The following is a 25,665-nucleotide window of genomic DNA, read 5'->3' as shown; positions in this document are numbered from 1 at the left end:
AGCTCAGCAGCCTATTATTAAAAACTGAGCTATATTATGACTGTTTCTGTGGCTTTCATGGTCTTTTAATAAGCTTTTAATGAGAAGGTAATGTACTGTGGCTGAACTGACAATGGCACTCTCAGAGAAGAGAAGAGCCCCACTGCTAAAAACTACTGATTAGTTCAGTGATGATAGTGACAAAGGTAGTTTGATTTAAAGAGTCTTATTAAAGTTAAAGGTGACTTTGTTTTAATAGATTTAGCAGTGAAGGCGGTGACGTCTTCATCAGGAAGACTGTCTCTCAATCCCGTCAGCAGGAAAACGTTACTTCTTGGTAGTTCTGCTGCTGACTACCTGCCTGTCATGTGCTGTGGTCTTCACTATTGCTTTCGCTCTGAAATCGTCTCATACAGCACTGACAGCGTTATGTGTGTTTGAGTTTTCAGAGGCAGATCTCAACACCTGCCATAAAATCCTGCCAGAGGTCAAAGGTGACAGTTGAGCTTGTGACAGGTGAAGCAGGCACTTGTCAACAGCTGTGCCACAGACGCCGAAGTAACCGTGGCAGGCCGGCACGAACAAGTCAACTCTGGAAGCTCCGAGACCCACCGTTCCTGCTCTTTCATTACTCTGTGATGGATATGCCAGCTGGAGAATGTGCAACACAGCAGCCAAACAAAAACACAACACATCTTGTAGAGTGGTACTGGAATCAATGCAGCTATGCTGAGTCCAAACATTTTCCACCACTTTTGTTTTTTTTAAACATAAAGCATAAATCTGCACTCAGTGACTCTGCTTAGTGACTCTCAGTTTTCGAAGCGGGGCATTGGATTTCACTCATAAATGTTTTAAAATCTAGCAATATTTATGTTCATCCATTTTTATGGCTAATCTATAGTAGAACCATTAGGCATGCATTAGTGAGTGAAGTATATCTGACCTAATCCTGGTCCTCACTGAGAAGTCAATAGCCTGCATTAAGCCTGCCTAAATAAAAACTATGGCCTGGCAATGTTTTTGAACCAGTCACTTGAGCACCACTTTCAGGACCCTCTCTCTCTCTCTACCTTCTGGTAATTAGGACATTAATAACTCGAACATGATCCCTCTGTGACTATTTTAAACTTCAGGGACACAAACGAAGAGGCGGGCGAGGCGAGGCGGGGCAAGAGACATTGGAAACAAACGTATTGCTGTGCAGCAAAAATGACTGTGCCCATATAACCAGTCCCTTCCACAGTAGTCCCAGGAGGAACCAACTAACCACATCTCTTTCTCGTGATCTTTATATGGCGACTGTATGACATTAAACAGTATTTCAGCTACACTCCTGCTGGACTCCTAAAATACCCAGAAAACACTTATCAAATTTGTGTTTAGATAATTACATCAAAGCAAGGAGCCAATGTATAAAAACTGGATTAGCGGCGCCATGGCAGCTTTTATGAAAACAGCCTAATAGGCAATTTGGCATCCTGAGTGCACTTCTAAGGTACAAACTAAAATATGAATACAATTGTTTTCAAATGCCACAGTGTCCCTTTTTAGTACTTACGTCTGAGTCACTCACAACTGCAGAATATCACAAAAGGTCCACTGAAAGCACTCACACACAAAGGAAGAAATCTTCTCTATTAGCGTCTGATTTCCACTCGAGAGAATAAAGAGAAGTCTGTCGGCATGGTTCCATCATCTCTGCTTTGACAACCGAGCTGTAACAAAACCAAGCTTGCTGTAATATTGTAGCTTTGGGCGTGTGTGCTGTATTTGTGAGATAAATGGCGACACGTGGACGACACTCCGCAACACTCCACCTCCCTTGTCACCTAGTCAAACTCTGAGGCTGCCCTGGATCTGCTGTCTGGCTGAGGTGAATGGAGACACGAGCGGCGGGACAGCTGTCAGGAACTGTTCCCAGCAGCCCTCGGCCATTGTGGCTTATCACACCCTCAAGTGCTGTATATCTCCGCTGCTTTCATCATGCCCCGAGACTACCGAGAAGCACAAAGAAGAACCTTCAGCAAAACGCTTGTTTCGGTTCAACTAAAAATCTCTTGCATGGCCATCTCCCAAGAATATGCACCATCTAGGTTTCAGTTATGCCAGCACTGTCGAACCGGGCTAATGAGAAGAGACACATAAACTGCTTAAAATGCAAATATGCTTTGCATTTTCTGCAGGGTATTTAAATAGTTTCTCCCAGTGCTTTTAAGTGGTTTGAAATGTCATACGTCCGCAATTTGAATCCAATTTATAGACACATTGAACCTTCAAAATCGCATGCAAATGGGATCAGTTGTGCACAGGTTAAGTGAGCAATTTAGGCAGGGGGTAAGAACTTTATGGCTTACAAACAGCAAATGGATGGCTGGGCGAGGCCTGCCTCTCTCTCTCTTGTCCCTCAATAACTCAACCCTGACATGAATATAAATGGAGACCGGTGAAGAGCAGGGACTGGGTGTCAGTGAATGGCTTTCTGCTCGGCCTCCGACAGCAGCGCACCCCTAATGGGTTCAGCCTGACTGGATTCAATCATGTCCCCTGATACCCTCTGAAGAGGATGCAAATTGTCAATCAGTCCTCTCTCTCCCATCCGCGCTTGACCATCTTTCGCTGCTGTCTTCACCTCGTTCCCCATGATCATCTTGCCATCATTCACCTTGCTCCCACTCCCCAATTCATCTTCTCACGGCATTTTACATATTATCTCCACTTCCTGCTTCTCTGTTATCCCTGTTTTGATCTGCCCCTACACGCTGCCATTAATGTCGTTCGTTTTCAGAAAAGGAGCGAAGAAGGTCATCTCCAAACAACTTCTGAATAACTGCGGTGCATTAATGCCTGTGGCATTTTAATTATTAAAAAAAAAAGGGAAACACATCCTTCCTCTAATAATGGGAAGATAAACACAAGATTTTACTGTACATGGATGTTTCCATTTAAGAGAGTAACTAAAAGGTCCACTGACTCAATAAACAATAGGCAGCTAAACACAAGTAAAAAAACAAAAACATAATTATGTTCTTTTTAATCCAACCGTTTTAGGCAAACAGCACCAGCTCAAAGGATATGACATGTTTTGATTTGTAAAGGTTAATGTATTTCTTGGATTGGCTCATAATGCAGTTGTATTTCATTTAGATTTGTGTAAAAGCAATCAGACTGTGAACACTGGTGGTGGTGGTGGTGGTGGTGGAGGAGGGGGGCAGCCACATTGGGAAAATTCAAACAAATTTCCACAGTGGATGACAACTTCATCCACCCTGTGGGGTACAGGTGTGCTGAGGTCTCTTCAGAGTGGAAGGATTTCATCATGTGTGTCAATAGCAAGCAACAAGATCTAAAGGGATACACATGCTGGGGTGTCCTTGCAATCTCACTGATGTATACCTTGTATCTAAACACAGCTGGGTACCAGCAGGTGCCTTTATTTCCATCATATCTAATGAACACCATGTATAATCCCTCAGGACCCTTGTGGGATGTCCTCATGGCATCCAAGGTTGTTGAAGAACCATCAACATTTCTAACAACCAAACACCACTGACTGCTGATCAGTCAGCAGTCAGTTATTTAAAAACCCAAAATTGTATTCGTGCTTCCTCCTTAAAGGTGTGATTAATCAAAGTCAGAGCATTTTAAAAACGGATCCCGATTGTCTGTTGTTAATAAGACGTTTCCATTAACTGATCAAACTGACTAAATGCGGGTGTTTGTCTAAAGTTTTGACTCTCGTGAAACCAAACTGAAACATGTTTTCTCCTTGATTGTGATTGATTGCAGCATATCACACATGTGTTTGTAGTCACCTTACTATATTGTTGCCAATTACTGACTTGCTTTTCTACTGTCACTTTCTTTGAAAGGACACAGACAAATGGGAAGAGACTTGTCGCTCTGGAAATATCTGCAGCCTGTTCCAGCTGAGACAGAGAACATCAATGTAAAAAAAAAAAAAAGCAATGAAAATGAAATCTGAAAGTCAAAAACTAACTCTGTCCTCTAGGTGAAAGCCTTGTGACTACATGTGACATGTCATCATGGGGATCAGTGCTTCATAATACTAAATACATAAGTGCCTGATGAAACTATTTTCAGTTTTACTTTATTCTGTTCTATTAATAGTCTGATGGCTTGACAAGTCTTATTAAAATGCATTGCCAGTGCACAATAAACAGTGTAAAAACAACGACTTTCATCCGAGGTGCAAATGATTGACAGATTTTTTTAATCAAGGGTGGGCTGATGAAAGCTCAACTGCTGAGCTCAGTTTCTATAATTTCATAGCTGAGAACGTCAGAAGCTTTCACCACTTTTCTGCCACTTAAAACAAATTCGAAACAGAGCGAGACGCCGCTGACATGATCTAGGGCCGCGGTGATGCACTGCAATTAGCTATGATGAATTGTAAGGCTCTTAGATACTCTGTAAATAATTGATTTTAAAGAGAAACATCAGATGTAGGCATTCCAAAACTACAAGCATCAGTGTCAGCAGGTGATGTATGGAAACCCAGTTAAGAGCCCATTTCCCTCCCATTCCACCGGGAGGGGAGAAGCCGCAGTAAATAACCGCTACATTGCCAGAGGGAGAAATGGAGAGAGTAGAGAGGAGAAAATCCCCTGTACTCGCACAACCTTTCTTTCTCTTTCAGCTTCCTGCTTACAATACTTCATGCATTCATTCTCTCCCGCTTCCTTCTTCTGCCCCCCTCATCTCTCCTCTGTGCGTCTCAATCTCCTTTACTTTCTTGCCCTCTCAGTCCTGTTTCTTTTATTCCTGCGTGCCTGGTGGATGATTGCTGAAAGGAAGGTGGAATTGGATGCCTCCCTCAAAGAGCTTTCCTTTGAGACTTGTAGGAGATTTTGTTTTGTTGGAGTGAGTTGTTACAGCTCACTGGCTCACCATCATCCAAAACATCAACTGTCAGTCACAGCCAGCTACGGTCCTTCGGAATACAAAGAGTTGGCAACAAGAGCATATTTTTTTGTAATCATTTTCTATATAAACTTGTGATATAACATGTTAATTTCCTTTTGACACGTTACAGAGGATTTTCACTCCAACATATCCAGTGTTCTGATTTAAGCAATGAGAAAATGTGCTTCTATAATTCTTCTCCAGGTTATACTCACTTTTTCAATTAAATAGCAGTCATTATCTAGATCTGGTGAGTCAGTTGCTAAATGTGTGTTCTATAACAATGCTTTCAAATACGGCTGAGTCATCCTCAGTATTTTTTCAATGAAGGGCTGGAAGTTCCTTTCCAGCTCCTGTGAATCACATTGGAAAATGCAGTTCTTTGTGGGTGGAACTCGGGATGTTTGGCATTCAGTGGCTCTCCTCGGGCTTCTCTGCCACATTTGATAGATCATAATTGTCAGCAGAGGGAAAATGTTGAACAGCCTTGTCTCACAGTTGATGAAAAAGGTCACTTCAGTTCCTCCATATTACCCTGACCTACTGAGTCACCAGCACAGACGGTGGCAGCTGCAGTTTCTGACAACTCAGTTGCCGATCCCTCACTTTGGCCCCCCTGTGTCTCTACAGCCAAGCAACAGAGGGTTTAATCCCTTCCCACAGGTTGAAACCATCTCCCCTCTTATCTTCCTCTCTTTCTGCTTCTCTTTGAGTGATGGACAGGCAGCTTGAGCCATTATGGAAGGCAGCCAGACAGGTCAAAGGTGACTGAGCGGAATAATCCATTTATGAAACCCTCCTCTACTGCTGAAGTAAAGCTAGCATACGGAAGGTAAGTGTGTAGGCTCTGTCCCTCCTCAGCATCAGCCAGAGATTGTACTGCTCTATTCACTCTCTTACCTTGAGAAGCACACAGCTGGCTTATCGCCCCGGAATTGGCTGTGCAGCATGAATGCAGGAGAAGAGAGAAGCCAGATGAATGTTTAAATGGGCTTTGAGTGTGAATGCCTTAGCGTTTTTACTCTGTCTGCCTGCAGCTTCTCTCTGTCTTCTGTCTCTTGTTGCTCCCTCTCTCCTCTTCCTCTTATCTCAACCTTTTCTTCCATACCTTCTTCAGCCCTGTATGCAGAGCGTTAAAACACCTTGGTTTTGATCCATGTGTGACCTGGGTGACTGTAACTGAAAGGCTGTGACACTGTAACGCCTGACCTACATCATCATCCTGATGAATACAGTAAGAAACAGATCAGACCATTAAAGTAATGCTGAACTCATCTAAGATATGTCTCACAACAGTTTTAGCTTTTAAATTTGCACTTATAATTTACGCGTGACATTTTCAAAGTCCTGCCAGATAAAGAGATAAAAATAAGAAGACTGTGCTTCAAAGCTGTTTTATCACTCAGGTTCATAGCCACCAGTCTCGGTGGCCAGGCCACATGTCTGTTGCTGAAATAACAAATTAAAAGTCTTTAGTCCAAATATTTCACTTATTCTTAATGCAGCTGTTCACATAATTTTACTGGGAAAATTTGCAGCATTTATTTATTTTTTTAAACCAAGGTCAGTTTTTCCAGTTGTTCAGATCAGAATAAACAGATCTGACTCAGTTTCTTACTTTTCTATTTTATAAACATCAGTGCCACCTCATCATAGCTTGATGTTGACTTCATTTTTTTAAATTCAGTGGATTTAGTGTGAATATACGTTACATGGCAAGCTCAAATCCGGTAAATTCAGAATTTCGCAGAATTTAGCACTCTAGCCTCACAGCATGAAGGTCCTGAGTTCAGTTCCACCATCAGGCCGGGGTCCTTCTGTGTGAAGTTTGCATGTTTTCCCCGTGTTTGCGTGGGTTCTCTCTGGGTACTCTGGAGATAGGTTAATTGGAAACTCTGTGTCTATGAGTTAGCCCTGTGATAGACTAGTGACCTGTCCAGGGTGTACCCTGCCTCTCACCCTAAGACAGCTGGGATAGCCTCCCCCCTGCGACCCTGAAAAGGATAAATGGCAGAGAATGGATGGATGGATGGATGGATGGATGGATGGATGAATTGGACAATAAAAACAAGAAGGATGAAGTTATCCTGTAGAACCTGACAGAGTGGTTGTTATCATCTGTTACATTATCATTGGCTGTAGGTGTCCACTGCTACATTCCAGCTATTATCATCCAATGTGATCAGTGATTAAAGCGAGAGCAACATAAATGATGCAGACATATAGCATGTATGAAAAAGTGCATGACACGTAGCAAAACCAATAAATGAAATAATTCTGAATAATTATTATGAACTGAATTGAATCCCCTAATGGCCAATCACAAGCGCCGATGCATACATGGTTATACTGTAACGTAAAACCGGTGTTATTATTTGTAGGTTTTTCATTAGCTAAACTTTTTATATGGTTAGGATTATATCACCACCTGCTGCTTTGGAATGCTCTCGATGTCGCTTCTTTTCAGCGTTTTCACACTGATTGTGATATTTTGTGGGAATAGCCTAGAATGATTTCATTTGAAACAGTTGCTGAAGCACAACTGCAGAGCATGTAGCACTTAAACTCCTCAGTATATCCATACAGTGTATAGAAGTGTGGTGATTGCTCGATATGAATCATTCTCCCTGATAAATAAAAAATGTCAGTCTTGTATTTTTTAATCATGTTACCATGTAATCTAAAGATAGGGTGTAACTGATAAAGGTCATGGGTAGTTAAAAAATTAAGACACCTGACATCAGGTTTTTCTTTTTCACTGCTAAATAAAAAACTGGAAGATAAAACCCCAAAACCTAGCTGAAAAAATGTAATCAAAGTGTTACTTTTATAGGAAAGCATATTTCGTTCTCTTTTCACATTAGGTTATTTAACTTTGATGCTCTAATTGTTAATGTTACTGTTATTGCCTGACTTCTCACTGGCTGTATTCAGGCGTTTTGTTTTTTATTCTATTGTTCATATTGAAATTGTATTCCGATGCTAGCTCTTGTCACTACACAATCCCAATCTGTGGTGGCAGACAGATTTTCAGTAGATTTGTAGAACTCTGGCAGCTGTCAATTTGAGTAAGCAGTGAGCATTTCTGAAATGTTCCAGTTTTGTTGCAGTTGTTTTGTCTCCTTGTTCTCATCAGCATCACTCTTTTTACTGTGCTTTTTTTTTTCCCTCCCAGGGAGTCCCCTGCCTCATCAGTTTAATAGTGGTGTATTGAGCAAAGCATTTCCACAGGTGGTCTCCTTGGGCCAAAGCCCAACCCCACCGTCCCTGGTCCAATTACAGCAAGAGGGAGAGGACATTTTTATTGGTCTGTGAGGGGACATTTCCATGGCTGCAGTCGTCTCCAGGAGTAGAGGCACCTAGTGCTCAATTACTCGTACAGCCTGAAACGGCAAGAGAAGGAAACTATGCCCTGCTGAGACTTGGTGAGTCCCAGTACATTACCAGCCCAGATTTTCTGACCTACTTCAAAACACAAAAAATCCCACAAATTATTTTCACTTCTACCTGTAGTATATGATTAAATATGTGGGGAGTAATATTCCCCAGGAGTTTGACTATAGCAGCACTAACAGAGATTCTTTAAAAAGGAATTTAACTTTAAGTGTGTAGATATGTGTAGCATTTGTGGAGATCATTCGATTATGTTGTCTGATGTTATCAGCATTATACAACAGAATACCTATGTAAAAAATGGTGATGAATAAGCCTTAATTATAAACGTATTATTTTTATGAGTGATTTTTTTTCTTTCCTTCTTTCTTTCCTTTTTCTTTCTTTTTTTTACCAATGCCATTACCTTTGATGTAAAAGCCTGCTTTGTCACAGCTTACTACATGCTGTTAGTCACAAATACAGAGTGACAGCCATGAGAATTCCCAAACATCAGGACATGATACATAATCATATATATGTGTGTCTCCGTGTGTGTGGGGAGATGTGGATATAGAAAACAACTCAATGTAAGGAGGGAGCTGGATAACCAAAATTTTAGAAAACCTTACAAGGCATGAAACTAATTGGTGATCAGAGATAAATGATTGCAGTGCCAGCGTAAGGGCAACTGACTATGGATTATTTAGCCAAGGAGCAGCACACCAATACAAAACTGTAGAAGATCTGGGGCAGAGACATAAACAAATCCAAAGCTCAGTGTCAGTTTTACAGAGATAGGTGATCGATCAGTTGACAGGGATGTTTGACACTCCTTTAAAGTCTCAAAGTCAAGTAGAAATAATTTAGACCCTTCATCAGCATTAGATCTTTAGCTAAACAGCACAGAATCCAAATGAGATCATGTTTGATGCATTCTGATCAGTTTTTAAAGTTTTGACATGGACCACCAGGTGGGTGTACTGCAAAGCAACTTCGTACATCATAAACTGAGGCACTGAAGTTACAATGTTACAGTGGCTGAGAGCACAGGGTGGAGCACGGGGTGGTATCGGTGCCACATCTGAGTGATGTGCCAGAGCATTTCCCTTCAACTGTTAACAAAGGCAAGTAGCTGGGCAAGTTCCCTGGCACTTTTTCATCAGCATCAGTGAGGTCTGGTGTCCTGCTTTCACAAGCCTCAAAAGTGGGGTTCATATTGTAGCTCAGCGTGCCTTGGGAGGATAATATTAAAAATGCCCGGCTATAAAAGGAAATTAGACAAATATAGGGATGGAGTGATGTCAGAAGAATGGACTGAAAGCTCAGTAGTAAACAAAATGTTTGGTACTGTAACAAATACAGTGTGGCCAATGAGTCAAGATCCATCTTATTAATGTTGAATACTAACTTGTGCATGCCAGTTAGAAGCCATGATGAAAATATTCCAGAACCAGGCCAATAAAAATTACAGGTCTTAACCCTAAACCTTGAATTAGTCTAATCTGCCCATCTGGGCATGTCCAGAAACTTTCAGTGTGGCTGCTACCTTAAGATCACTCAATGGAAGTCTCATTGATTACTCCTGTAATTATGTCTCTGCATGCTGGATCTACACTCAAAATGCCATTTCTTCAATTTGATTTTCATTTTAGAAGAAAGTAAAAAAAGAAATATTACTGCACTGTGTCGCTTGCCTGCAAATGATGGCATGCTAGCTATCAGCACGTCAGGAACTCCAGGCTGACAGTCTCAAACCGTGAAGACTGCAAAAACTGGTCTTGATCCTCAGCTAACCTATCGCCTTTAGGTGATGGAAAATTACAACCCTTCCACTGAAAACTTGTATAAGGTCAAATCAAAGCTGGTGACTCAAAAGAGCCCCAACAAGCAAACAGGCCATAATAAGTGGCTTAGGCAAACACAGCTTAAAATAGAAATGAATTGGATAGATGATGGTAATTTACTCCAGAATCACATGTGTTATTATAATCTGCTGTTTATATAACCGCCTCCTAACAACATACAGTTGTATGCATTTGCTACTGAACAGGAGCAGACAATCAATAAAAATAGCTCAGTTTTACAGGATTCAAATGTGTCTAACTGACTTGATTTTGTCTAGTAGTGAAAATGAGAATGTAATTAGGGCCATAACAAGAAAAAACCCAAAACATTCATCTTTGTAGATACGAAATAATTTGCTTGTGAGAACCAGTATTTCTCTTCCTTTCGGAGTTCATGCTGACATTTTAGTGTTTACTCTCACCGGTTCTGCTGACACATGAGAAACAGGATAAACCTAATGCTTCAAAGGCTTATGTTTGGAAAACTGTATATCCACTAACCTTACATTTTACACTTTGCTGTTACAGTAAGGTACCCATGTGAGGAAGTGCACACAAAAGATGCTCTGATAAATGTGAAATAAATTATTACTATATATCAGGTTTCTTTATTTCATTAATCATTTTCTTCCCATTACCATCCATCAGTGAGCAAGAGTGCTGCGGCACAGTTCCTCCAAATGAATTTTCCCGCTTGCCTTAATCTCCTTCTTTTTCCCCCCTGTTCTTTTATTTCCCTTCTTTCCTCTGACTCTCTCTGTCACGCTACGATAACTCTGGAGAAAAGGTTTACTAACACGACAACTTTTCACATCAGATGAAGAAATTCTTTGTTTTCCTAGTCTGAAATGATGAAAAGCACAAAGCTCATTTAATAAATAAAAGCAGAAAGCTTCTGGGGTGGTGGTGGGGGCTTAAATTGGCATTTTGGTACAGCTAGCGGGTGCATATTGAAGCTTGTTGGCTGATCTGAAAGGAAGAATTTTATTAGCTAGAGGGAAAACCATAAAGGCGGGGGAGAAAAAAGAGAATGACAGAATGAAAAAGAAGAGGACTGAGAGAGGAATACTGGCAAACGCTGGTGTTTAACAGGTCTGCCCAGATCCAAACACAGAGTTGGCCAGCGACTGGTCGGTTGTGGTTAGGTCTTGGCATGGGTTGTGGCGACAGCTGTTTGGAAATGATGGAAACCCCTGAGAAGGGAGACAGGAAGGAATGAGACTGCGACAACAATCCAGAATTACTGTGAAATTCTGTTGTCCTGGTCCATTCTTCCAGCACAGCTCAGACTGACACAGAATGAAAAACAGGAGGCAGCGACAAAATAACAACGACAGAGAAATAAAGCTATAAATGGGAGACTTGTGTTACACAACGCCGAAAAGAAACCCATAATAACTGGATGCCTTCAGTCCTAAGTTCTCCACTGAGGCTTGTTTGTAGGACTTTCATTTCACGCCTTCATCTTAGTCCAATGGGACAGATCATAAAAGCATTAAGTGCTGAGGACAAAATGAAATCCAAGCATGGGTACTATTAATAATTCTTACACGCATGCAAAAAAATAAGCTACCGTAATACAAAGATGTACAAATGAGCCTGTTTATTAGTAATCAAGCCACTTTGTGCAAATACGCGTTTACAATGTAGACGCACTAATCATTGTGGTAATTACGCTGCAGTTTCTGCCTAATGCGAATCTGGTCACTTAACATGTGGTGTGCTTTACCCAACAGAGATCCAGATGGCAGCGCCACTATTCATAACTGTCTTCCCAATAGATTATTACAGAACTATGAAAAAACAACAGCAACACATGGCTTGAACTGCTTCCACGACATTTTTCAGCCTTAAGATGAGTAATTTTAACAGCTTTTTACCCACTTGCTCCGCACTTTGCACTGCAGGAATAATATCCCCATGTGGCATTTTGTCACACTGTGTGTTTTTTGACTTCAGCCCTTTTCCTGCAGATTTTAACTCTGTGGGGCTGTGTGCATCTGGCTGTCACATCCCACTATGGCGTGTAAAGAACAAGCAGAGGTGATAACACAGCAGCGCAAATAAGTCCAGGATGCCCCGAATCATGGCACCCTGACCAGCAGCTGAAACAAAAAAAAAAAAAGATAGCCCAAAAATCACAGCCAATCAGAAAGCTGATTTTTTTTTTATTAGCAACAAAGCTCTCATACAGAGAAATAGATTGTTTCACTGTGCTCGCACATCACAGAACGCAAAGTGTAGGAACACGGATCTGAGAATTATCCAGATAGTCATCATCAAGTTCATCTGTATTACTCCTCCGCAGTAACAACACTCTCTTCACTGTCTGCAAGTTTATTTAGCCCCTCTGAGTATTCTTGTGTGCAGCACACGGTTCACTTGAAATATCACACTATGAGTGAGTCAGTCATGGCAGGTGTGTGGGAGTGGCATATACAGTAAATCTCTGGTTAACATTAGGATGAATTAAAGAGGAACTCATGCTTGTAGAGGAAAATTCAGTATATTGGAGGAAATGGTACTCCACACACTCCATACAAACACACGTGTCACACGTGACCCACACCAACTCACACGCATACAAAAAAAGAAGAAGAAGAGAAGAGATGGGTTTCCTTTAAAGGGAATAGATTTATTGTCATGGCTCTTTCCCATTCAATTCGTTTCAGGGGTGGCAAGATGTTTTCTGAAGGGTTCGTGGTTTAAAAGAAGGAAAAAACAAATCCTCGCTGATCACCGGGAAACTAGAGGAAGAGCAAAGCCAGCTCACAACATGTAATATGGTGATTGCAGAGCTGAGATGAGGCACCCTGCCTTCTATTAAAAGTGCTGTGCTTGGAGCATTTCACTTTGACCGATAATTTGCTGGAGGGCGATGACTAAAACAGACGCACACTCCCTCTCTCCAACTCACACTCGCAGGCGTGCACGTGGACGCAAACAGATTCAAAGTGAGCTGAAGGCTACACTCGCACGTCTCCCAGTGCTCTGGATGGGAAGCCGGGACGTAAAGAGAGGTGGGTTAATAAAGCATGCCTCATTTGCCGATGAAGTCTTGATGCAGAAGTGGGTAGTCTTGCTTTAAGACGTGTGATCTGACTCTCTCAGCTCTCTCTCGCTCTCTCCCTTGCTTTCCAGCTGGGCTACATTGTAATACACACACACATGCACACTCACTCACATTCGCTCTGCCTGTCTGACACAGACTCTCTACTTAGAGCGCTGGAGAGAGGACTGAAGCTCACACTATCAGCACTGCTTCTCAATGGGGGGATGCAGCCAAGAGCAGACAGAGCAGTCATTCCACTGGAGCCTTCCGCTGCACGCGTGAGAAGAAGACGACAAGTGAGGAGGGTAAATTAGCTCCCTGTCAACAGAACATAGGAGTTTTACTGACGGAGAAGAGACACTGAAGGAAGGAGAGCACATCTTCACGAATGTGGCTGAGACAGCAGTGACATGATCAGCCTTCCATCCCTCAAATCCTGGCCAGTTTGTAACAAAGACCCCTGGGTGTTTTGCTTTTGGTGACTGTTTGTGTTGCCAAAGGATTTCAAAAAGAACCTGAGCAGCAGGGGTCCAAAAGGATATATAGAAAGGAAAGAACAGCCTTTTTAGCTCCCTTTTGTGCAGTGTTTGGCTTATCTGTTAGTGGAATTTCAGGCTGAAAACCCTGGCTCCCAAGTATGGATGGATTTAAGACTGAGGAGTGAGTCTGCTGGGCAGGCAGTGATTCTGACTGAACTCCTTTGCTTCTGAACGCAGCGCTCAGGTAAGGGCGTGGGGGGCTTGAATGGAGCACCTTTGGTGTTTGGGGATGGGGTAGGAGGGCTGTTGATTTAATTCCCCACAGTATACTGCCTGCTGAAAAATGCATCTGGTTTATGTAAAGATATGCTGGAGTCCAAGTAGAAAAGCTTTTCTAGCCTCAAGAATACATTTGAACCAAGATGCTAAGTTTCCACCTATGTTTAGAATTAGAATGAATAGTTCCACATAGCGGTAGGTGACCTCCCCAGATAAACAGTACAGGAGTAGCAGGCTAAGCACTAAACAAATATAGTTCTTGGAAAGATGTGGGCTATTTACAAGCCAGCGGACAAGGGTGAGTGATTTCCTCCCGGTGTATTGCAATCAGGTAGACAGGTCTATGTGTTAGGGAGTCACTGCTTAAACTTGTCTCCGCAGCATTAAGACGAGCGGGCTCATAAAACCGCCTTACTTTGTTAAATCCACGCTGCACGCAGGTGCATCAGGAGGTTATGCGCCCGCAGGTGTGTCTGCTGCTTCTGCTCCGAACCGCATTTAAAATCTCACGCTAGACTTACCTGTTACGCACAGATGAGCGGCTGCCTCTCTTTTAAGGCAATAAAACTGTGAGAGCCAAACCGGCTCTTGTGAATTCTTTTGTTTCCCGCAAGGAAAACGAGATGCACGTGAGTTTTCCTGTCTGCTTTTCCTCAAAGCTGGTTGTGTGTGTTTTTATTTCTTAAGTTCCTTTAAAATGATACTAATACTCCTCCTCCTTTCGATGATAAACTGTGTGTGTTCACATCAGGTGATGTTTTTATTTTTTTGGTCAGAACGTGCACCCTCCAAGTCTGTGCAATAAACAGCAAAGCACACAAGCGCAATTTTTTGTTTGAATATATAATAAATGCAGCCCGATAAGAAGAACACGATAGTTTTTTTTAATGTTTTTTTTTTCTTTTTCTTTTTTCTTTTTTAAGGAAAATAAACCCACAGGACCCGTTCATATTTCCACAAAACCGGATTATGATGGATTTAGTGCAGGGGTGGGGATTTACAATGTGCTGTTAATAATTATATGCTTAATTTTCGCTGAATATTAAGCAGCCTCAATGTCACTGAGGGTAAAGAACACATGGGTAACATTTAATACCTTAATGGCTTTAATCTCAGATGTACATCAAACCAGGAGGGGGTGGGGGGTTCTGAAAGTGTATTATTAGATCAGAACAGATCATTGGCACTTAATTTGGAAAACTGGAGCATTTAGATTTTCCTTTATTGGCAGGTTTAGTGTTGGTAAAGAGTGTAAAAGGACAGGTAGAATCAAACACTACTAAATTCATAGTTACATTAGAGTCATGACATCACTTCAGAACATGTGATTTGTCATTTGGCTGAATATACTAAATGAGCTCCTCAGCCTTATATGTACTAATTCTAAACACACTAAGACACATTTCTTGGTTGGGGGTGGGGGGGGGGGTATGCTGTGGAGAGAGGCCCTAATAACACCTGGAAAGGAGGAGAGCCTCATTATTCAATAAGGGCTAAGGCGTGTCTCCATATGCTGGCCCTCACCAGCCATTAGGCAGTCGCTGCACAAATCTGCAAGAAGGCTGCCTGTGCTTAGAAACACAGTCTTGCTGTTGTTTTTAATAACTCTGGTTTTCCTAAAAAGGGGTGAATCATTCTTACAGTCTAAAAAAAATTGGAGGCAGGGTGTTTTTTTCCCCCGTGTTTCTTTGCTCTCCTTTTTGTGGTGTGATATTAGCATGTTAAAGTTTGTGTTTGACCGCTGGGATTTCCCTCAAAGCCCCTTTGTCGTCTTTTTCTTCCCATTAGCTGTGTTACTTTGAAAAAAAAAAAAAAAAACAGGTGACAGTATTCGACGCGGTGGTCTTGATGTGTGTGGTTGATGTCAGCATTGTTTGTCTTTTTGGCACATGAAATAAACACAGTGTGTGTTGTAAATATATATGGAGACATGCTGTAATACAACTCTGCCCCTGTCCCCCTGTTGTTTCTCCCCCGCGGCGTGCCATCCTGCAGACTCGGCCTTACCATGTCCTGGTTGTTGGCCATGTGGATTAGCCTCGGCTTCCTGCTGCTGTGCCAGGCAACTCTCTACCAGACCATCCAACAGCACCATGTGGCCCGGCCTGGTCGCACTGACATTCTCACCCTGGGTACGTGTCCCTCTTTGTCAGATTTCAGCTTCATAGCACCCTGTTACAGTGAAACATGGTGCCCTCTCCATGGGGCAGCAGTTGTCAGCTTTGGCTGTTTAAAAGGCAACAGCGAGACACTGCTGCAGTATGTCAGGATGATTTGCCACGGTACTGTACAAGATGATTCACTGTGCTCGCAGTCATACAAGATAAGCAAAGACAGCTACCTCTAATCATGCATTACCCTAGGTTAATTTAATCAAACCTACCCATATACATTTTTTGCAACCTATTGGAGAAATATGGCTGCTACGCCCCATCTCTGTGTGTAGACCTCAACGAGGACGACATCCTTTCAGCACTCCGAGTTAGCTAGTGGAACGATGATTCACAGTCGCGATGTGGAATTCTTGACTACTGCAGCGTGAATCTTGCTGGCACACTGTTACGAATAGGCCAAGCTGTAGAGAGAAATCCCCATTACTGTGCTGGTAGCCAGGGGAGCTTTGATCACTGCGGCTTAGATAGAAATGACAATTATGTTCCCCTCTTTTGCACTGGAAACATTTGGCAATTAAGCCCGACGCCTTGCTGCACTGTAAGGGCAAAAGGGGAGGTAGACACAGAGGTGGCTCTAATTCACTGATTACGGAGAAGCTTACCAGAATCGCTTATAGTGTATGTAGAACTGTTACACTGGAGGCGAAGGTTTTTAGAGCAAAGCAAGTGCTTTCCTTAAGCTTCTAACAATAAGTGCGACTTCTGTGCTGAACTCTTGTGTGGAGCGGAGCTTTCTGTGGATGCCAAGCGGCTGTTAAACATTGATGCTATCTTCTGCTTGGTTCCCTTTTGTGTGTGTTGCATTGCCAGGCAAAAAGACAGTAATTGAAGCACAGCAAGTGGAAAAAAAAATCCAGCATTGAATTCTCTATGCTTGTGTTGAACATTGGTGGCTTTAAGCAGCATGTCAGAGAGCTGGCGTACTTTTTTCTGTGGAACAGCTGACACATGAAAATCCCAGCTATGATAGATAGAAAGTTCTCAAAGTATCCCAACCCCGTTAATTGGAACAAGACAGTAAGGGATGAGCAATAGAGAGCTCAGAATGAATTTTTTAAAGGCTGCCTTCATTTTCTTTTTTTTTACCCCCCTTTCCTTTCTCCTCCTCCTCCCTTTTTTTTGGGTTTGACTGGTTGGCAAGTCAAGCTTGGTGCCAAAGATGTACAAGGAAGTGCATGGCTCAGTAAATGTCTTTTTTGAATAATGCAGTGATCCCAAAGGGGCTGAGGGGGGGGAAGTAGTGGTTGGCCTCCACACCCTTCCTTGTACATTTAGAAGAGGCATCCAACCACAAGATGGTGATAGGGAAGGGTTTTTCCTGTCAGACAGATCAACTCATGCATTTACTGCACCGAGGAGGGTACAGGGATGTAAATGAAGTCTCGTCTTTAAGGCCATTATGCTGTGGCCTTTCCTCATGGGTGCTGTGGGGATACTGGAGCTGTGTTTAGGGTGCATTTCAGTAGCAAGTTTCAAACACAGAGATGGGTGATTGACCCAGATTTAATTCATGTTACTGGGGTGTTTCTGGTTGGGCCACTCAATTTTGAATAACATCTCTGGGATTCTCACTGAGACGGGTGCAATGAGTAATTTCTAGAAAACTTTAAAACTTAACAAACAGAGACAAATAGACAAGTGCAGAACAATGCACTTATAATCTTAGTCTGCCAGTGTATTATGAAGTTTTACAGTCCTAATCAGCAGACTTCCCAGCAGGCATTGTTCTATCACATCTGACTGCTCACAGAATGCATCCCCTCCAGCTGCTGTTGTCTGACTGGACAATTTACTGTATATCATGTTTTTTGGGGTTTTTTTTTAGAGGATTAAGCTGACATCAATTTTACTCATCCGTGAAGTGGCATTAACCGATCTAACCAGAACTCCTCTCTCAGAATTGAAATGCTATGATGAATATTTGAATTAGAATTGATTTTATAATTTGAGAAGCTCTCTGGTTTCATTGAGGCCAGAACCCTCAGATATAAATAGATATGGCTATGTAGGACGTGGCAAGAAAGAGATGTCTTGCCTTGAAAAATCCATTGGCTTTCACGCTCTGCTGTTTTCCATAAGCGGATGTTTCTGTGTTTCTAAAGAATGATATCATGTGCTGCATGGTCCTACTGCAAGTTAAGTTTCAGTAGAGCTTTCCTCATGAAGCACTGAAACATATTTTGTGAACAGAAGTATAATGTTACATTAGACTAACATGCTTTATGTTTGCTATTAAGTCACAATTTTTAAAAGATACATTTCATTGAGATGATGATGCTGAAATTGGAGGTTGGTACCTTTAAAGAAAACATGCCCTGAAATTACTTTGTGTGGCTCTGTGAATGCAGCTTGGCAGACTGCCTGAGAAACTGAGTGGTACAAAAGCTAACAAACAAAAAACCCACAGCGAAGGGGCTGTGTGGGTATATATATGAGGAGGGGAAGTGAAGGTCATGTTATCTTCCAGCCTGTTGAAGCAGCTAACAGTTTTTGAGAGATCAGCTTCTCTGCCTCCTGCAACAGTAACTCACAGCACACGTTAAAATAAGGCACCACAGATTGGGCGAAGATTTCACATTGCACTTGTTTGTTTATTTATTTCTCCAAACGTTTCAGTGACAAATCGCCATAGACACGGCTGATGCTGCGATTGAGTAACGAGTTGCCCGACTGCTTCGTCACCTGCTCGGGAAGCGCGGCGCCGCACTCTCTCCCGCGAGCCTCCGCTTCACACAGCCTCCCGCGTGTCCTGCTCGTGCGGCTGAAGATTGATGGTGCCCTGATTCTGGGAAGCCAATTCTGGTCTCTCAAGAAATAATCCACTACATTGACAGATGAGCTGAATGTGACATGACACACACAAGCCTGGCTATGCACTCTCCCCACCTGCCAGCACAGTGAGCACAAGTTCTCACTGCCAAGAGTGCTGCTGCACAAACCAGGCCACTCTTGATAAATAGTACTGGTTTTCAGTGTAACCAATTTGCATTTACATTGTCAGTGCATTTGCTGGCAGAAGTTAATGGAGAATTTGTGCCTCCTAATGATAAAATGAAACACGCTCCCTAATGCGTTGTCTGATAAGAGTTTTGTCATTAAGTTATACTTAGCAGGTGCTCTACCTATTTACCCTTGCTGCATGCATGAATACCAATATAATATATCAATACCAAGAGGAGCAGTCTTGATATAACAGCACCTTAGCCGCTGCTTTGTTTTATTATTTATTATTATTTAAGAGAGACTTGGATCTAATAGAGCAGGTGCAGCTGTAAAACTAACTAGGCTGTCACACCCTGACAGGATCCGGTTTTATTCTCCAAATTCCTCGTCAGCCGCAGCGTTGCGGTGTATCTGCATTGTTACAGAACTGCACTTGTACTAATTACGTTATCTGGTGTTCGTCAGAGAAAAAAACAATTGGAATATGAAATCAACTGTGAGTGTCAGCTGTAAATGCACTGATTTAAAAAAAAAAAGTTTATTTATTTTATTTTTTTCATGGACGTGAAACATGTTACATGTAAAAACACAAAAGGGGGCTATGATCTAACTGAAAAGGCTGATAAATAATGCAGTGGTGCTGCTGTTATGTTTTTATCCATTGATCTGAAATGGACTGTAAAGTCTAATCCCAGATGATTGGAATGCATTTTAATGAGCTCATTATTCAATGTGGCATAATGCTCTGTCGCTGTAGAAGTTTTCTTTGAGGTGGAAAATAAAAAACCCTCCACGTAATTACTTTGATTAGCCAAGATGCATCACATGGTCAAGTAAGGGCAACAGCATAACCGTAAGCAGGGATGTTGGTTAAATTAGGCAGCATGTCTCCAGCTCTGAGAACACATCCTGTCAAAACACCACAGAGCTTAACTCTAACTTTATGTAACAGTGAGCTGTATGGAGTTTTCTAGGGAGATAAAAAACAGACAGGATACAGGGTGTTAAACCTAAACTATGAAACGGATTTAGGAAAGCTGCCAGATTGGTAAATGAGGATAGCACTGACATCTGGAAGCTGTACATATACACAGTATGAACTGATTTTTTATTATTTTTTTTTACTTCAGAAGATATACGATTTCTCTTGCAGCACTTTGGAACTCTAAGAAATTAACTTCACAGATTTAAGAACCAAACGCACACACAGTTTTTTTTTAAAAAAAAACTTGGAACTCATTTCCATAGTTGTCACACTCCTCATTACAATAGCTCGGAGTTAGCGGCGCGAACAGGCGGAGGAACGCACAGTGGCAATCTCGTCACTTTGGTGCTTTTGAACAGCCGATCCATCCGTGCTACCCACAGGAAGGTAGGAGCGCATAGGCTGCGTTCTCGTCATCGAATCAGCTTTATTTGCATCCTCATTAGACGATGGGGACTAATTAGTGTGAGAATTTATGGCAAAAGAAAATTCAATGTAATTACAGTCACTTGAATGGATGATGCCTTAATCTTATTTTTGCAAAGTGGATGAAAAGGAATTTTTTTTTATCTGCTTGGCAGCGTTGGTGCATTGGTGAATATTGAAATACAACATAGTACAGTACAAGACACACACACACACACACACACACACATTTAAATCAATAATATGCAAGGTTCTGGTATGACCTCTGAATAAGCTCAGTTTTCTTGTTTGTTAAGTTTTATCTGTTATCTTTTTTTTGTAAATGAATATTTAGTCAGTCTGTGTGTGTCTTTTTTAAAATAGAATTTTTTCCCCCAAAAGAAAAAAAAAAGAACCAAAATGTAACTACCGGGTGATGAAAATCATAAATTACATATCACACAAATTCAATTAGAACCATTCGTTTTGCGAACATGACATCTACAAATCCGGCCTTTTGCCAACAAAGGAAGTGAAATCCTATAATCTACCTCCACATGGGATTATAATTGCTTTGAAAATGGCAGGCTTAGGTGGAGAGCTCATCAGTGCTATGTGATCACTCACATTTTATCACACAGCATGCCCTTCAAGGTAATGAAAGCAACCTTTCTAAAAAACTAGGCAATAACTGTCTGATCATTTAGGTGCCGAGCAGCACTCTCTTCACACCAGTCACCCCCACCGCCGCCGCCGCCGCCACCACCGCCACCACCGCCACCACCGACTCTTCATCCTCTTGCCGCCCATTCCCCAGCCCACCCCTCCTTCATCTCCTCGTCTCTATCGGCCCTTCAGACGATTTGTCATGGATCAGATGAGACAATTTGTCATGGATTAGTGCACTTAAATGTCTGTGTGATAGTGGAAGCAGTCACTGGAAAAGCTTAGGAATCCTATTACACTGCGTTTTATGGCCGGCAAGAGGGGAGAAAGGACTGTAGGTTGAACTGGTGCTTTCTATCGCCTGTGCACCATTTCTTGACTTTTTTTTCTCCCCTCCACACATAATCAGATATTCACTTAGAGGTGAGCTTCACTAATGTGTCAAACTGGAAAAGTAGATGAGCTTCTCTGTGTTCTTTCCTGAGTAACCACTTCTAAAATGACCAAATCTCAGGTAACTGTCAAACTTTTTTATTTTTTTGCACAGTACAGTCGCATTGTACAATCTGCCTTACTGATATATGTGTCACCAGCTGTGACTTTATTGAAAATGCCACTTGCGTCTGTTAATTAATGAATGAATGAAGATTCACTGCTTCATGTGCCCCCTCGACAAACGTAGTCCGATTCACCTGTGACAGTTCTGCCGTGTCATTGGGATTTATTTACTCAGCGAGCGGTCTTTTTCCATCTGAAGCCTTTAACTGCGTGTTCTCGGGAGTATTTTTCACAATCCTGGAGTGATTAGATGGTAGATTAGATCCTGTTCTTTTCTGATGTTAGATAATTGTGACACACTGAGTGAGCAGGTGCTATCGAGCATGGGTGGCTCACTTCACCAATTATTTTTAAGAATGTGAAGAGCATTAAAATAGACAGGTCTCACATCGCCCAGCTGTCTAGCAGCATACCGAGATACACATCTGTGTCTTATTATCCCATGTTTATCTCAGAGTAGTCCAGTTACATGTAGCACATCCATTCTATTTATACAAAGCATATAGTTACTATATCATACATCACTGCCATCTTTATTCATACAGTAGCTACGTGCGGCTTCCCGATTGCCTCCGGGCTCCTCGAGCCCTTCAGTAGCATCTCACTGAAGTGAAATGGGTTGCTTATGCTAATGGAGCGAAAAGACACAATGCCAGGTAATTGTGATGCAAAAGAGCTACTCCGCCGCATCAGTTAAAACCACTGCAGGGGACAAATGTTACTCATTCAGTGTTTTGTTTGCAGAGGTCTCACTTTGCCCGAGCAACTCATTTATCCAGTGGCAGTCAAATTAGGTTTGTCTTAACCGTGCTACAGGTCTTCTTCTGGTAAGCCATTCCAGTGAGGCTTTTAAATCGCGCATTGCTTTGTACATGTCGTTGTCGTCACTGTCCGGCAAATGTGAACAGACAGCAAACAGATCCTAAAGACGAGTTTCATTCTGTCATGATGTCATCATCACTGTTTTAGCAATGAACTTGAAGCTCATGCAAGGGAAAGGGCCATTTTACTGATTCGTCCCACCCCCTCAGTTCCCCCTCTGATGGTTTGCAGTGTACACAGATAAAAACATTGCGTCTAGTCTGAAGTAATCAATTCTGTTTTCGTTTTATTGAGCGAGCAGCGGTGAGGGAGTTTACCTTTTGAGTGTCTTAAGTAGTTATACTTAAAAATCTTCCTTTAAAGCACATCATGAAAGGCAATGTGAGAATTATTACACAACTTCTGCAGTTTCTTGGTGCTCAATAAAGATTTGTAGGCTCTTTTATCCTATTTTTCCATTTGACAGCATGCAACTTTATTTTAATATATAAACTCAGTAGACACTTCATTAGGTACACCTAATAAAAGTTGCTGGATCCACTTTTGCCTTCAGAGCTGCTTTAATTCTGTGTGGGATCAATTCAACAAAATGCTGGAAACATGGTCTATTTGGATTTTTGACATGATAGCATCAAAGAGTTGCTGCAGATTTGTCAGCTGCACATCCATGATATGAATCTCCCATTTCACCAAAGGAGCTCTATTGGATTGAGATCTGGTGACTGTGGATGCCATTTAAGTACAGTGAACTCAATGTCATGTTCAACAAACCAGTTCGAGATGATTTGAGCTTTGTGACACGGTGCTTTATCCTGCTGGACTTTTGAAAATGGGTACACTGTGGTCATAAAGAGATGGACATGGTCAACAACAAGACTCAGGTAGGCTGTGGCGTTTAAGCGATGGGGAGTTGGTCCCAAGGGGCTCAACGTGTGTCAAGAAAATAATATCCCCTGTACCATTACACAGTAATGCCAAGAGCACCAGCCTGAACCTTTGATACGAGGATCTCTGGTTTCTTTTTATTTATGCCATAGTCTGACGCTACTATATGAATGTCTCAACAGAAATCAAAAGTCATCAGACCTGGCAACATTTTTCCAGTCTTCTGTCCAATTTTGGTGAGTCAGTGTAAATTGTTACCACAGTTTCTAAACCTAAGTCTGCTGCTGTAGCCCTTCTGCTTCAAGGTCCGATGCTAACTGGGTAAAAAGAAAGGTTGCCAGGTTGTACTTTCTGAGATGCTTTTCTCCGTACATTGGTTCTAACAAGCGGTTTTTTGAGTTAATCTTGCCTTTCTGTCAGTTCAAAACAGTCTGTTCATTCTCATCTATGGTATGTGTGTATAATATGCATTGCAACTGAAATTTCTAAGTTCTAATAATGCTGTTTCTGCATCAGGAAATGGCTTAACTACTGTATGCTACTTTCTCTGCACCAGTAAACAAACAAACAAACAATGTTTGCTACCAGCTAGTGAATGTAGTGAAGGAATTGCCTGCTAAAAATAAGATATCTTCTTCAGATATTAGAGGAGACCAAAACATAATGAATATTGGACTTCAAGTGGACACGGACACCACTCTGAATGAAACCTATCTTGTTGCCTTTTATATGCACACCTTACTTCTAAACACTCATGCCATATTCATATTTAGACCTTCTGTGTTTCAAAAATTGCTTTCACACTTCTAATAACATGAAATTTCAGTTGCATATTTGTTGCCAGGGAGACTCCATTTTTCAGTCCAGTCCAGTCATTCGAGCCCTGACTATGGGACAAAAATGGATTATGGGGTTTGGAATTATGGAAACAGAAATCTCTTGCTTGAATATGTCCCCACTTGTCAAACAAATGATTGAAAGTCTGTCTAAATTTTCCACCCGGGATGCTCTGTCAGCATTAGCTGAGGTCTATTTGTCTTGTCTGATGTGTCTGGATGAATCTATGCGACTGCTGGGCCGAGGCACCACCGTATTGTCTTATCACAGCTTTATCTGACAGCAGACGCTCTAATAATGGAAGTTAGGTTGAGATGTCACAGCTAACTATTTATCACCGCTGTACAGAGTAAGACACATGAGATGGACACAGCCAAATGCTTGTATAAACAGACAGGAAATCATATTTTAATCTGCTCCAGCCACCATGTTTTAGAGTTTTCTCGCTATTTTGCATCTCGTATTAATATGCCAGTCACTCATACTGTACACAGTAACAATGGTGACAGACTGCTGAAAAAGGAGGAGGAGAATTAGTGTCCATGGGCCCCGTAGTGTATCTTCATTTGCCACAGTATCTGCAGCACATGTCAGGTTCACTGAACATGGCTCAATACCCCAGTGCCTTTTGGCCAGGAGAGCCAGAGAATGAAGGATGAGGTGGCAATTGCATGTGTCTGTCTCTAGCCTAATGACCCAGCGGAGCTGCGCATCTCACTCGCTGCCTCATTCTTTTCTTCTGTGCCCTTTCTCTTTCTCCTGCCCCGGACATCCTGTTTTTATTTATTTGCCTGATCTCTTATTATTCTTATGCACATTAGTCTTATTTGTACAGACGCAGGCTCCCCTATATGTCAGTTTCATTTGAGGTGTTAGTAAAAAACAAAAAAGAAACAAAAAAGCTGTGCTTAGCTCCAATTATCTTAAAATTTGCAGTGTGCGTTTGCAAGGAAATAATATTTAGAACCTCAGGCAACCAGGCAGGCTGTGTAGGATTTTTCTCCTCCTCGTCTCACATCCCAGAGGTTTAAGTGGTTTGAGGAACTGAGCTTTTTCCAACAAAAAGACCTTTTGACCTGCTTTCTGTAAGTTCTGTGAGTTGAGTTTAAATGAGAATTAATGCCTGCTCCGAGGAACTTTTTCAGCCTTCTCCCAAAAGGCATCAACAAAAGTATGAGGTTGCCGTACATGTGTATAAAAGAAGAGTGTTATTGGAACCGAGCTAATAGAACGGAATACCTTTGCATGCTCTCTTTGATCATAACATCTTTTTCCCATCCTTGTGGATTTCAGCCCTCTCCAAGGCATACACCGCGAGGCACACATGCATGCTAAATAAAGAGAGCTGGAACAGTACCGATGCAAAACAGTTTCCCTCACCTCATCTTTTATGATAATAAAAAAATTTTCCCTCCGTGTCCTTGTGGAGTCCACATCAAGGCCTGTGAGCTTAAGC

General features: G+C 41.9%; 1 protein-coding gene across 4 annotated transcripts in view; it reads left to right on the top strand.

Annotated features, from left to right (window-relative positions):
• The first annotated feature begins 13,324 nt into the window (after nucleotides 1-13,324).
• The window catches only part of tafa1b (TAFA chemokine like family member 1b), a 130,823-nt gene continuing 118,482 nt past the window's right edge, over nucleotides 13,325-25,665 (top strand). For 2 of the 4 annotated variants that reach the window (XM_080892746.1, XM_080892747.1), the window contains exons 1-3: nucleotides 13,325-13,899; nucleotides 15,930-16,066; nucleotides 23,555-23,608. In XM_080892746.1, the coding sequence (XP_080748872.1) occupies nucleotides 15,943-16,066; nucleotides 23,555-23,608 (178 nt within the window). In that variant the 5' untranslated portion in view covers nucleotides 13,325-13,899; nucleotides 15,930-15,942. The remainder of the gene's footprint in view (nucleotides 13,900-15,929; nucleotides 16,067-23,554; nucleotides 23,609-25,665) is intronic. The other 2 variants (XM_080892748.1, XM_080892745.1) reach the window with 1 other exon arrangement.

Source organism: Rhamphochromis sp. 'chilingali', assembly GCF_963969265.1.
Source record: "Rhamphochromis sp. 'chilingali' genome assembly, chromosome: 9".
Classification (NCBI taxonomy): domain Eukaryota; kingdom Metazoa; phylum Chordata; class Actinopteri; order Cichliformes; family Cichlidae; genus Rhamphochromis; species Rhamphochromis sp. 'chilingali'.
The sequence above is the reverse complement of the archived record's forward strand: the minus strand, read 5'-3'. Positions and strand labels throughout refer to the sequence as shown.